Genomic DNA, 15,311 nt, shown 5'->3' with positions numbered 1-15,311 from the left:
ATTTCTTTTTTTCCGTTAATTAATTAAAAAAAAAAAATCAGGCCTAAGAGTCCCCCCCAAGAACCTCTTTTTTTGTTCAGATGTAGCCTCTCTCTCTCAGCCAACACGACAAGTAAATTCATTACCCACCCTGTCTCTATGTGGGACATGACTCCTAGGGGTGTGGACCTTCCTGGCAACGTGGGACAGAAATCCTAGAATAAGCTGGGATTCAGCATCAAGGGATTGAGAAAACTTTCTCGACCGAAAGGGGGAAGAGTGAAACGAGACAAAATAAAGTGTCAACGGCTGAGAGATTCCAGAGTTGAGAGGTTATCCTGGAGGTTATTCTTATGCATTAAATAGATACACCTTTTTACTTAAGGTGTAATGGAGAGGCTGGAGGGAACTGCCTGAAAATGCAGAGCTGTGTTTCAGTAGCCATGTTTCTTGAAGATGATTAGACATAGCTTTCGAAATGTGACTGCTGATTGTGAAAACCTTGTGTCTGATGCTCCTTTTATCCACCTTATCAACAGACGAGTAAACCATATGGATTAAAAATAAACAAATAATAGGGGGAACAAATATTAAAATAAATTTAGTAGATTGAAATGCCTGTGATCAATAGAAGGGAGGGGTAAGGGGTATGGTACTTAGGAATTTTTTTCTGTTTTCTTTTTCTTAATTGATGCAAATGTTCTAAGAAATGATCATGATGATGAACATACAACCACGTGATGATACTGTGAGTTACTGATTATATATCAAGAATGGAATGATTATATGGTGAGAATGCTTGTGTTGGTATGTTATGTTAAATTAATTAATTAATTATTTATTTTAAAAAGTAAGCTTTGAAAAGATCAAACCATTTCTAAATAACTTAACTGCATCCCGTTACAAAAGCTCAAGAATATTTAAAGGACTACAGAAATACCAGAGCCCAACAAGGTATAATTTCCACTGTCTGGCCACCAGTTAAAAATTATCTGACATGCAAAGTAGGAAAATACTACACATCGTGAAAAGAAAAATTAAGAGAAACAGATGCACAAAAAGTGATACAGTGACAGAATTAGTAGATGAAGACATTAAAACAATTACAAATATATATGTCCAAGGTAGAGGAAGGCATGAACATGTTAAAGAAAGGCATAGAAGATATAAAAATGACCTAAATCACACTTGTAGAAACAAAAATTACACTATTTTAAATACGTAGGATGGCATTTACAGATTATACAGTGCAGAAGAAAAGATCAGTGAACTTGAAGATAGAGCAATAGAACCTATAAAAATGAAAGAAGGAAAAAGTCTTAAAAAAATTAACAGAGCAGCAGTGAGCTATGGAACAACTTTAAGCAACCTAATATACATGTAATTGGAATCCTCCAAGGGGAGCAGAGGAGGAAGCAGAATAAATATTTTTAAAAATAACGGTCTAATTTTTTCCAAACCTGACAAAAACTATAAGCCCACAGATCTAAGAAGATATTCTATATGAATTATGAACGAAAATCAGATGTGTTCATTTAGAAGAGATCTTTTTAGCTCAAGCATATATCACCAACCTTTTACTACATTATAAAAATGTGTGTCTGGGATTAGTTCAAACAGAATAGCTTATGAAGAGAGAAAGAAAAACAAGAACTTACCCTTCCCTCGAATCCCCATCTGATTTATCAGTTGAACTTGTAGAAGAACTTATCTCATCCTCATATAGACAATGGATCTGTTTCTTTTCCTATTAATGTTTTAGCAAAACAAACTCTACATAAAAACATAACTGGAACATAATACATGTAACAGTCTTTGGTGCAATGTCTAGATACAATATAGGTGCAATTTAAAAGGAGAAACTAACAGATACAAAAATTTAAAGCTATTTTACTCAAATGATGGCCCAGATCAACCATGAAGTTCACAAGTGAAGCCTGCGGAGCATCAAGGTGAAGTTTTACATGGCCCTGACGAGCCTCAGCTATGAAGAAATTTCCTTTCCAGGGAAATGTGGATAACTAGTTCTGGTGTTTCCAATTCCCAAGCAGAGGCTTACCCAATTAGTACTACTGGCATTTTAAACTAGATTGAATGCCACCTAAATCAAGGCAACCCAAGCCTGCTCATATGCAAAACTATTTGGCAAATTGCTTTAAAGGATGACTTAATATGATTACACGCAAACCTTAAAAATTTGGAAGCTGGAGAAAGCTATCTCAATTAGTGAAACAACTAAATAAATATTTTTAAAGAAATGAATCCTCATTATTTTCAAGGGTGGTAAGTCCTATTGTAAAATCACAACATGCTCCTATAAATAATGTCAGAAACCAGAATACAGAAAAATAGACAATTTTCCCCATGTTATTACTATACAGAAAGGTGAACATTTGGAAAACTTGCAATTACCCATTTAGCCACCAGATGGTGCCACTACATCATCTTTAGGAGAAAAAGCAAATTAACTTGGAAATAGGAAACTGAGGAATAAGTAGCAAGTGACAACTACAATATTTGGTCCAGCATGTGGGTTTATAGGTAACGTGGCAGTATAAGCAACGTATTGCCTAGAGGAAGCCCTTAGGAAGTCTTGTTTTAAAGACTACCTAAGATAGCGAAGCTAGTACTTGTTTACAAAAACATCTGAAAAATTTACTCTCTTAATTATTATTAACGAGTGCACCTTTTCTTATCCAAGAGTGAAAAGGTGAAACTTAAGCCAGCTCTGCCCCAGAAACAAATGAGGCTGGCACTTATGGGATTTATTGTTTTAGGCTTTCCAGATTTAGGCATATCTTTGTGAGGAGTGAGTGATGTACCTGAGCAGTGCTGCAGTCAGAAGAGAACTGTTGGGTAGAGATGGGCCGGCCCTCCTCCTGTGGTTTTCCTAGCCCTGCTGCACTCGGAGAATCTCTCCTCACTGAAGGGCCTGTAAAAGCAATAACCCCCAGCAGTTTTTTCTGGTGGGCTGTTCTCAAGTAGAGAGCTTTGAAATGGATATGGAACCCCCCTGCAAGAGCCACCCAGGACCTAGCACCTTAGGATGGAGAAAGCCTTCTTGACCTAAAGGAGGAAGAGAGAAATGAGATAACATAAAGTTTCAGTGGCTGAGAGATTTCAAACAGGGTTGAGAGGTTATCCTGGAGGTTATTCTTACGCATTATATAGATATTCTTTTTTAGTTTATGGTGTATTGGAGTGGTTAAGGGGAAGTACCTGAAACTATTGAGCTGTGTGCCAGTAGCCATGTTTTTTGAAGATGACTGTACAATGATATAGCTTTTATAATGTGACTGTGCGAATGTGAAAACCTTGTGTTTGATGCTCCTTTTATCCAGGGTATGGACAGACGAATAAAAAAAAAAGACAAAAATAAATAAATAATACGGGGAGATAAGGGGTAAAAACTTGGGTAGATTGAAATACTAGTGGTCAGTGACAGGGAGGGGTAAGGTATATGGGACGTATGAGTTTTCTCTTTTTTCTTTTTATTTCTTATTCTAGAGTGATGCAAATGTTCTAAAAATGACTATGGTGATGAATACGTAACTGTATGATGATATTGTGAGCCACTGATTGCATACCACGGATGGACTGTATGTGTGTGAAGAGTTCTCAAAAAACACACACACATATATATAAAAGAGCCTGCCCAGGAGTAACACAGACACCGCCACTCTGCTGCCTAACACCTCAGTTCAAATCCCAGCTTTGGCACTAGAGGTTTTGTGACCTTGGGCAAGATGGTTAACCCCTCTGAGCCTGTTTCCTCAACTGCAAATTGAAGATAATAATCATGCCTATCTTTGACAGTTACTTTAAGTAGGAAATGAGACAATGCCCTAACGGTGCTTATCAAAATGCTTGAGACATAGTCAGCATTCAATAAATGAAAACTGCTAATATTATCTTTAAATAACAGCAATAAGAATGGCCCTAGTCCTCAGCCCAGAGCAATATCTTTCCCCCACCCTGGCTTTCTCTCTCTACTTCTGAGAGGAGACCATTTTCCTGATCAGCAGACACTGAATATGGAAATGGTTTAAATACTCATTTGGTTTCCTATCTGAAATTTCCCAGGAATTACTGCCACCCAAATCCCTCTTGCTCTCTTTTTAATATCATCTTCCTCTGGTGATATAAGTTCCAGATCCAATAACCTATGCAGACTTTTTTTTAAGGCTTCACTAAGAACTTTCTATAACTTTTCCAAATTGGCTCCCAAATGGATTACTGATGCCTAAAAATTCTTAAAACCTCATAGTCAGAACCAAGCCACATGGCCACAATCACCAATTGGTGAGGGAAAGAGGACAATTTTACCTGCAGGAAACAGCTCTTCCTGTGACTGCTTTAGTCGCCGCCTCTCTCTTGCTGATAATGGTCGATTCTTTAAAACAAAGTCAGAGTTACTTTCATTCTTACTCACTACTCTTAAAACACCATTAGTGCTTGAAGTATCATTCAGCCCTACAGGAAAAGGCCTTGCACTAGTCTTTAAAAGAATGTGCCCATTTGAAAATAGTCCACATCAGAGTTACAGCCACTGGCTAGGAATGATCACAGCCCTCATTTCTGGGAAATACTCATTTTGGAGAGGGCAAATAGGGAATTTGTTTCTTGTACTCTTCTGGTGTCTTTAGTTAACTGCAAATCTACTGGAATGACCAATCCTACCTATGCCTGAAAATTTGTCCATTTTCAATAAAAGCTTTGGCAGATTCTACACATCTGTCCCTGGTATTTGACAAAGAGGAGGGCTAAGATGTGATACAAAACTTCACAGCATGCTCCAGATCTTACAACTGAAAAGTTTTACACAAAGGTTTTTAAAGATCCATCATATACTTCCACAAACCTTTGATGATGAGACCTCACTGCTTCTTGAACTGCTCACAGATCCGGTGACTGCTCTACTTTGGTTTTCAGCATCCTTTCTTATTGACATGAAGTCTGTTTTTCCAACAGTGGGAAGAGAAGGCAAAAGTCGAGGAGCAACCTCTTGAAACTTAAAAAAATTTTTTAAAAGGGGGATATTTTATTATCAGTTTCACATACAGTCACTCCAAAGTTCCCCCATCAGTAAGACCCCGAATGAGTCAGTGATTTTTCTCTCAAAAACTTCAAAACATTATTGTTATTGGTTTATTTTTTTAAAAAGGGAGATCTGGTCAAAAGTAAATGACCATTTAAGAAGCTTACAGAGAGGGTGCCTGTGAAAATTACTTCAAGATATAGGTGTCAGCATGATTTTGTGCAGAGGGTGAGGAAGAAACGGTTTATCAATATAACACAGAGGGGATCTCAGATTTACGTTGTTAGCTTGTTCCTTTAACTCTCAAAATGACCTGTCCATCTTTGTTGAGAAGATAAATTCCTTACTGTGCTTCCAACTCATTGATATTTGAAAACTAGTATTTAACATTTTGGCGTTGTCACCCATCTTTCTGTAGGCTCCTTGCACTTTTAATGTGCCTTTTTTGGGAACTGTTAACTATCATAAATAGAAATTGAGCTTCCCAAAGTCTATTCCCAAGCAGCAACACAATTACTTATTCCAAGGAGATTTCTGCCAACCTGTCTCTTTCCCCTGCTATTTTCAGTCTGTTCTCTTCTCTTCTGCCATCGCTGTCGAGACAGGCAGGGTTCAGACCCAGAGCTGTGGGGGTGTAATCCTGTGTAGCTCTTGTTCTGTTTTTCTATAAAACATTTATCAGCAACTCGATCCTTAAAAACAATAAAATGAAACAATAAAAACACAGAATGATGAAACAGCCTCTTGAACTTTCAAATGGCCCAAACCCTCCATGCCTACTTTGAAAAGCTGTAAGTGAATACAAGAAGTGGAGTTAGTCTTTCTCAAAATTAATGTTTATTTGCAATGTCAATAGGCAAAGATAAAATGCTGACATCAGTTATCCAAATACTCTGCTTTTTTCTCTTTTCTCAATTAAGAATAAATATTTTAATTAAATTACTCATTTTGTTATTAATCTGAAACTAATGACATTAGAAGGAAAGGTGAGAGGGAAGGAAGAAGGGAGGGAGGAAGGGAAAAGGAGGGAAGTAGGAGGGGAAAAACAAAGAAAGAAACTTTCATAACTTTTAATAGGTTTTCTAATCAGAAAACTAACACATGTTTTAAATGAAATCCATTTTAAGACAGATCTGTTTCCCAAGTAAGCATCAGTTATTTGGGTGTATTCTAAAAACACAGTTAAAAGATCACAATGTTTGGAGTCAGATGCACCAAAATATGCATGAAACTTAATCTCTGAGACTTGGTTTCTCCATTTATAAAATGTGGATGATGCCGGTACACTTTATACTATTGTTTGAGAATTAGAGAGATGGCAAGCTAAAAATATTTAGGACTACGCCTGGCACATATTAAGTGCTCAAAACAACGGAGGTTATTATTAGCAGTAGTAATGAGAAAATAAGTTACCTTTTAATTATAAAGATCACTAGGGACTTAGTATTTTATTTGGATAGCTAGCTTTAGAAATTAATGCATGTTAACATTAAAATGTGAATTAAAAATTTATTTTATTAATTGTAAAATTTATTTTGAACATTTTTAACTATTGAAATACGTAGATTTTCAAGTAGACGGACCCTGGGAATTGAATATCATTAGATCAACAGATTTTATTGAGCCCACCAAGTAGTATATTTTTGAAAGGAAAGCATACAATGCAATATTAATACAAGTTAAGAATGCTTTTTAATAACCAATAGCATTAAGACAACATTTTAAGATACTCTAGAAAACATGAAATTATGACAGTATGTAAAATAATTTGTAAATCTGTTCTTTAAAGAGAACACCTAATATTGGACATAAAATAACTAAAAAATATATGTATTACATGACTAAATTTTAGCATATTATTATATAACAAACTAGCGGAGCAAGGAGACTAAAATAAACAACAACAAATTGATTTAATTCTGGAGAGGGAAATAAATCTATATTTCTATGTTGGTATTAAGTATGGGATCAAAATAAAGTTTATATATGCACAAGAAGGATGGAAAAAACAACTTAAGGAGTTTCTCCATGGATCTAAATGGTCCTGAAAAAAAAGCTGCTTTACTTTTATAAACAAATATATATATATATATATATAAATAAATATACATATATATATATTTTTGCATGGGCAGGCACTGGGAAATGAACCAAATATATTCTTGAAAAGGAAACATTATATATGAAATCATATATTTTAAAGTTTGCTTAAAAGCCTGGTATAAGAAGTGAATTTGATCGGAAACAAGACAAGGCTATCTACTCTCACCACCAACACTGTACTAGAGGTTCTAGCCAAGGCAATTAGGCATGAAAAATAAATTAAAGGGACCCAGATCAGAAATAAAGAAATAAAAAGTATCTCTAGTCGAAGATGACAGGATCTTATACAAAGAAAAATCTAAGATACCGCTTTAAAAAAAAAAAACAGAACAAAAAAAATCACTATTAGAACCAATACATGAGTTCAGCAAGGTGGCAGGATATAAAATCAATACACAAAAACCACTATACGCTAGCAATGAACAATCCAAAATGAAATAAGAAAACAGTTCTACTTACAATAGCATCATAAGGAAAAAAATACTTAGGAATAAATTAAACAAAAGAAGTGTAAGATTTGTACACTTGCAAACTGCAAAATATCAATGTAGAAACTTTTAAAAGAACTAAATAAATAGAAAGACATTCCAAGTTCATGGACTGGAAGATTTAATACTGTTAAGATAGCAAAACTCTCCAAATGATGTACAGATTCAACAGAATCACAATCAAAATCCCAGCTGCCTTTTTGCAGAAATTGATAAACTGATCCTAAAAGTCATGTGGAAATGCAGAGAACCCAGAATATTCAGAACAATCAGAAAACTAAGAATAAAGTTAAAACAATCTTGAAAACTAAGAATAAATTTGGAGGACTCACAGTTCTCAATTTCAAAATTTACTATAAAGCCAAAGTAATCAAGGCATATGATACAGCAATGAAGACAGACATATAGAATAATGCTACATTAACTGATAACTGAGAAATAAACCCTTACATTATGGTCAAATAACTTTTGACAAGGTGTCAAGACAATTCAATGGGGAAAGAAAAAAGTCTTTTTAATGAAGGTGCTGGGACAACTGGATAATCACATGCAAAAGAATGAAGTTGGGATCCACTGCTTACACCAGACACAAAAATTAATTCAAAAGGCATTTTAATTTAAAAGTTAAAATTATAAGACTCTGAAGAAACACAGGTATAAATTTTTATGATCTTGGATTTGGCAATAGTTTCTTATATATGACACCAAAAGCATAAGCAACAAGAGAAAAAATAGACAAAACTAGACTCCATCAAAATATAAATCTATGTGCATCAAAGGATACCTTAAAGAAAGTGAAGACAAGCCACAGAAAGGGGAAAAATGACTGCAAATCATACATCTGAGAAGGAACTTTTATCTACAATATATAAAAACTTTACTTCTCAACAATAGAGAAGATAAATAAACCAATTAAATATGAGCAAAAGATTTGAATAGACAATTCTCCACGGAAGACATATAAACGACCAATAAGCACATGAAAAGATGTTCAGCATCATTAGTTGTTATGGAAAAGAAAATCAATGAGATACCATTTCATATCCACTTTTAATATGTCTGTGATCAACATGACAGACAATAACAAGTGTTCACAAGGATGCAGAGAAATTATAACCCCTGTACTCTTCTGGTGTGAATGTAAAATGATGCAGTTACCTTGGAAAACAATATGGCAGCTCCTCAAAAAGTTAAACATAGCATTACCATACGACCCAGCAATTCTAGTGCTAGGTGTATACCCAAGAGAACTGAAAATATATGTCCACACAAAATTTTGTACATGAATGGTCATGGCAGCATTACTCATAGTAGTCAAAAAAGGGAAACTCAAATGTCCATCAACTGATGAAGGGAGAGATGAAATGTGGTATATACATACAATGAAATTGATTTGGCAATAAAAAAGAATGAAATATTGATACATGCTACAACATAGATGAACCTTGAAAATATTGTGCTAAGTAAAAGAAGCAGGCACAAAAGTTCATGGTTACATGATTACATTTACATGAAATATCCAGAATAGACAAATTTAGAGACAGTGGTTGCAGGGGTTAGGGAAAAGAGAGAATGAATAGTGACTGCTAATGGGTAGGGGGTTCCTATTTGGAGTGTTGAGAACGTTCTGGAATTAGTGATGGTGTGGTCAGACAATTTTGTTACTATATGAAATCCCACTGAAATGCATACTTTTAAAATAAAAATGAAAAAAAAAGAAGTAAACCTAATTGTAATTTGAAAGTCAAATAGAAGAAGCTAGACATAAATATTATTTATAAGGTAAGGTATAAGATTCCAGTGTCCAGGGAAAGCTACAGACTATATTTTGGTTCCAGTCCAATGCCTTTAAATGTCTAGAGCATCACACTTGTACTTTTCCATAAAAACATATATATTAAATTTAATTTAATATAAGCTTACTTTTTTGTTTTTATATATTTACATAAGAGATGCTATATTAAGCATAAAATATATTCAATATACAAATTAAATATATTTAAATGATATGCTTTTATATATAAAAAGGTAAAGAAACACAACACTTCCTTTCTAGCCCTCAATTACCAGGCTTCACCTAATTTAGGCTTCTTTCCAAGTTTAAGCAGAAGATAATTTACTCAGAAAAGTCTCTTAGCATCAAAACACTTCCAAATTTTTACCTCCCAAATCCTTTTGCCCTTTCCTTTTCTTCTCTTCCTCCTTTTCTCTTGGTTCCAGCATATAAAATATTTTTTTCCTTAAGTTATGGAACCAGATCAATCCACTAACTTTTCAAGTGTAAGAGGGAATAACTGTATTTAAGTTGGTTACATAAGTGAATACCCTTGCTCTTAGGAAATACACATGATAGTAGTATTATGTGTTCAAGAAGCATACAATCTCTCAAATGTTTACAAAATTAGTAGATATGTAGACTGACTGATAGGTAAATAGACGGATAGATAGAATGATAGAGCAAACGTGGCAAAATGTTAAAATTAGTGGATCTCAGTATCATGGGGGTGGGGTAGATTAGCATTCTCTATATGGGATTTGGGTATTATTTTTGCAAATGTCCTACAAGTTTAAAATTATTTCAAAATAAAAAGTTTAAGAGAAAAAAAATGTACATACATACAGTGAGCATGTTTTGGCCTAGTACACTAATGCCAAATCTAAGAATCCCTCAGGTCCTCTTTTTGTTTCTTCTATGTTTAAAATTGGCATACAGAATAACTGATTTTCCCTAAAACAAGAACTACAGCAAAACCAAACAACCAATACTATTGTAACTGTCTTTCCACTCCCCTCTCTGAAACCAATACCTCACACCCATCACATACCTGGTCCTTTGGCTTTCGGTCTTTGTTTAGGGGCTGCAGAGATTTTGCTGGGTTATTCCCTTTCCTGGTGGTGTCAGAGCACCAGGTGGGAATCAGGCTTTCAGAATGAGCACTGCACTTAGTGTTATCTTGCAGCCTCACCTCCTTCACTTGAGAAGTATTCCATTTACCTTCCAGTTCGTTAGAGTAATCTAGGAGTCTTGGTTGATTCTTCTGAACTAAGCTGTCATTCACAGAGTCCTTCCTTTCTGCAGGTACAATGTCAATATTTACCCTGCTGATGGTAGCCAATGACTCTACAGTACTGCTCATATCCGGTTTGCAGGGATGGCCTTTCAGACTAGCAGATGTTTGTGAGAAGCCAATGACTATGGGTTTCTCCTGGGACAAACATTTGTCTTCATCCTGAGTGAAAGCAAGTTATTGAAACTACATGAACCAGTTATTGAAACTTCATGAAGCACTGATTTCATGAGCAATTTGACAGCCCCCTTTGGCTAAAGTTGGCTTAATGAATCCTTCTCATCAGCAATTTTCTTTGTAATACAGAATTAATTATACAACAAAATCTTAGAAGCATCCTCATTACACATAAAATAACTTCCTTAAGTAAGCTATCATTTTAATATATAAAAATGTATTATTTAAAAAGAAACATACCACTACATATGTCTTGGAGCCCTCAGAAGAGTGTGGTTGGAGGTGGATTGCTTCATTATTTGATTCAGCCATCTCAGAAACTATTGTAGCAATAGGCTTGGATTTAGAGTCGCCATTTTTAATAATATGTTTGGAGGTTTTTCTTCATGAGGAGGAAAATACAAAGTTGTTGACATAGTGAGGATTAAGGATTTTTATGTATAAGTGGAAACACGTATGTATTACACTCCCTTACAGAACTGCTCCATTTATACAGAACTGTTTTCTCAAAATCTAGGAGACAGTCTACAAAACACTGGACTAGTACTCCTCCAAATTGCCAAGGTCATGAAAAACAAGGAAAGTCTGAGAAACTCTCAGAAGACTCGAGACTCGAGAAGACTAAGGAGACATGACAACTAAATGTGCTGTGGTATCCTGGATTGGATCCTGGAACAGAAAAAGGAAATCCTGGATTTCCACTAGTTTTTCACTAGTGGAAAAACTAGTGAAAGCCGAATAAAGTCTAGAGTTTAGCTAATAGTCATATCAAGGTTGGTTTCTGAGTTTTGACAAATGTATCATGATAATGTAAGATGCCACTACTGGGGAAAACTGGGTGAGGGATATACAAGAATTCTCTGTACTATCTTTGCAACTTTTCCATAAATATAACAGTTCATTAAAAATTTAAAACTAAAAGTTTATTTTAAAAATCTATGGGAAACTGTCTCAAATATAGGTAAACTCCAAGTTTCATGTTTGTAATAATGACACAACTGTTTTGCCAAATTTGAGAAGAAAAAAGATTGGTATATTCAGCCTTTACTTGCATTGTAAATGTGTATAAGAATAATATTACCAACTCTTTTAGACTATAATTTCCCAAACTGGGCTGACTAAACCTTTGGAGGATTCTAAGAGAGCACGTAGCCCAGCACCACAAAAGGCCAAAAGTCTGTTAGGTGAGAAATTACAGACAATGTAACAAAAAGATGGCCTTTCTTTATCTCCTGGGGCATCCCTCACATCATCTCCTCTCCTCCAAAATTTAACAAGCCCTACTGTTACTTTTTAACAGTAAAAGAGGCCAAAGAGATGTGAAGGTCTCATTTAGCCCTAAACTTTGGATCTTATCAGTTATGACTCAGAACAGTGAAGGCAGAACCTGCAAGTCAAGGAATGGAATTCTTTTTCTGTGAAGACATTATATGAGTGAAGTGGGAACCTTCTAGAAGCTCTCAAAAATTTAAGCACTATTGTTTAGATGTGATTATTGTCTTACACAGTAAACCATGTAATAGGTTACTGAGATAATCTCTCATTTTAATATGGTTTCTAAAACTTATACCCTTGTAAGAGAAACATACTCTATGCATTCTGGAACCTGCTGAGGACTGTCATGGGAGTTCTCTAGATTTCTCATTTTGGCAAATAAGAAATTAAATTTGAACATATATTCTAGTCATGTAATACTATCTCTTAGTTTGTTCAAAAAAATTCACCATAAATTCTCATATATGAAAATTATAGAAGCTACCTTCTTTTACTCCATCTACTTAGCCCAGCTATTTGCAAGAGAAGTGACATACGCCTTTGTGGCCTCCAAAAATAAGGAGATTTGGCGCTTTATATAAGGCTGCCTCAGGATGCTCCTCACAGAGGGTCTTTCTTCAGGCCTTTTGCTCAACATCGTTCTTATCAATTCCGCCAGCTCTGGGCTATAATCTTTTGGCATGGGGGGCAGCTACAAAAAGAAGTAATACCACAGTTACGACTTAATGGCCTCATAAAGCAAAGTAAGAAAAGGTAGAAGTTCCCCCCGATTTATTTAATGTCATATATCAACATAAGCAGAAAATAACCAGCATATTAGTCTATGGGAAATGTGTTGGTGACCTGATTATTATAGGAAGTTATAAGACTGTAAAGGAATATCCTTCAACACAGCAATTTCATTTGAAGAGTTTCTCCTTCAGAAATAGGAGTATGAGCTCCTAAAGATTTATGTAACAGATACTCATCATCAATATTGCTCTCACAGTAATAAATAACTGGAAACAACTTAAATGTCCTACCATAAGGGAATAGTGGCATAAATTATACTATATTCTTCTTATAGAAAACAAGTTAACAAATGACAAATAAGTTACCAGCATATTAAATGTAGACCCCAGAGGACCAAAGTGGCAGTGTAAAACACTCCAGAGCACCATCCTTACACAGAATCTTTGAACAACTTGCAAAAGCTGGCAGAGCTACCTTCTTCAAATATCCAGAAAAAGTTAAAGGGTTGCAGTAACTGGGCAAATGCCAAATCAAGAAAAACCAACTTAAAAACATGGTAGAAGAAGTCTAACACAGTGCTATCACTGGCCCTCACCACACTCCCTCCCTGGCACACAAGCCTATATGCTCACTGTGGAACCCTGGCCCTGTTCTGGAGGGAAAAAAAGTAACTTCTATGCATGTCCTGGAGTGCCTATGTGAGCGCCAATGTATCAGGTGGCAGCCTGAAAGACTGAACCAGAACACATGTCTCTGATTTGCCCACCAAGAACTTGCCCTGTACACAGAAGCAGCTTGTAGACAGATTAAAGCTGTATTAGGAACAATTATGTAAAAGCAGACTGGGGAAAAGGATCACCAGCTTTAAGACATACAAAAGAGTACTCTGGAGGGGGACAAATTCCACTTCATAGGAAACAGAGGGACACTGGATTCCTGTAAATAGGGGAATTCCTAAGGCCTTGCACTTTTGCTTCAGGCTGATCGTCTAAATAGGAGGGATAAACTACGAAGGACAGCACCTATGAAGGAGATCTACAGATCCAATTTGCAAAGGCTATGTGGGGTGTATTTTACTTTTATTTTTTGGCGTTAGCACTTATCACTCAAGGAAATCCGTCAGATTTAGCTGCTTACAAACTTAAGGAACAGACAGCTCAAGGACTAAATCCCAAAGTTAACATGTTAAAACATATAGTGTAGGGCGGGCCACGGTGGCTCAGCAGGTAAGAATGCTTGCCTGCCATGCCTGAGGACCTGGGTTCGATTCCTGGTGCCTGCCCATGTTAAAAAAAAAAAAAAAAAAAAAAAAAAAATATATATATATATATATATATATATATATATATATATGTATATATATATAGTGTACAAACAAAAGATAAAAGACAGAAGAACATGAAATGATGGCCCATTCAAAGGAACAAGATAAAAATTCAGAAACCATCAATGAGGCAGACCAGACACTGGACATACAGGACAAAGACTTTAAAAATTTATCTTCAATATGCTCAATGATCTAAAGGAAAACACAGAAAAAGAGCTATTGGATAGCAGGAAAACAAGAATAAACAATATGAGACTCTCAATAAAGAGATAAAAATTATATAAAGAAAACAAACAGAAATACTTGTGTGGAGGACCACAACTGAAATAAAAAATTTCCTAGAAAAATTTCCTGCAGCAGATTCAAGTTGGCAGAAGAAAGAATCAGTGAACATGAAGATAAGGCAATTGAAACGATTCAAGCTGAGGAACAGAAAGAATGAATAAAAGTGGACAGAAGCTAAGAGACCTGTGGGACACTGTCAACCATACCAATATATACATATTTGGAGTCCCAGAAGACAAAAGGGGCAGAAGGAAAATTCAAAGAAATAATGGCAGAAAAATCCCCAAATTTAATGAAAGATGTGAATAAACACATTTAAGAAGCCTAATGAACCCCAAATAGGACCAACTCAAAGAGAAATGCACCCAGGTACACAGTAGTCAAATTGTCAAATGCCAAGGACAAGGAAAGAGTTCTGAAAGAAGTAAAAGAAAATCCATGTGTTATATACATAAGAATCCCAATAAGATTGTGTCAATTTCTCATTAGAAACCACAGGGGACTAAAGGCAGTAGGATGGAATATTTGACTTATTTATTTATTTATTTTTGCATGGACAGGCCCTGGGAATTGAACCTGGGTTTCCAACACAGCAGGTCACTGTGTGAGATGAAATATTTAAAGTGCCAAAAAGAAAATAATTACCAACCAATAAGCTCATATCTGGTGAGAATGTCTTTCAAAAGTGGAGAAATTAAGACTTCCTCAGATAAACAAAATCAAGGAAGTTTATCACCTCTAGACCTGCCTAAAGGAGCAAGACTAAAAGCAGTTCTTCAGACTAAAAGGAAAGGACAGGAGACAGTGGATCTAAGTAGCATAAAGAAATAAAGATCTCT

The 15,311-nt window shown here is 35.4% G+C and overlaps 1 protein-coding gene across 4 annotated transcripts in view; it reads right to left on the bottom strand.

The window, feature by feature from the left end:
* Positions 1-15,311, bottom strand: part of NEK4 (NIMA related kinase 4) — an 87,526-nt gene that overhangs the window by 59,548 nt on the left and 12,667 nt on the right. For all 4 annotated transcript variants that reach the window (XM_077129015.1, XM_077129016.1, XM_077129013.1 and 1 more), the window contains exons 5-12: positions 12,665-12,819; positions 11,094-11,235; positions 10,434-10,838; positions 5,560-5,709; positions 4,841-4,990; positions 4,306-4,372; positions 2,802-2,911; positions 1,638-1,726 (exon numbers count right to left, since the gene is read on the bottom strand). In XM_077129015.1, the coding sequence (XP_076985130.1) occupies positions 1,638-1,726; positions 2,802-2,911; positions 4,306-4,372; positions 4,841-4,990; positions 5,560-5,709; positions 10,434-10,838; positions 11,094-11,235; positions 12,665-12,819 (1,268 nt within the window). The remainder of the gene's footprint in view (positions 1-1,637; positions 1,727-2,801; positions 2,912-4,305; positions 4,373-4,840; positions 4,991-5,559; positions 5,710-10,433; positions 10,839-11,093; positions 11,236-12,664; positions 12,820-15,311) is intronic.

This window comes from Tamandua tetradactyla, chromosome 15 (genome assembly GCF_023851605.1).
Source record: "Tamandua tetradactyla isolate mTamTet1 chromosome 15, mTamTet1.pri, whole genome shotgun sequence".
Classification (NCBI taxonomy): Eukaryota; Metazoa; Chordata; class Mammalia; order Pilosa; family Myrmecophagidae; genus Tamandua; species Tamandua tetradactyla.
This window is presented reverse-complemented; position numbering and strand designations above follow the sequence as displayed.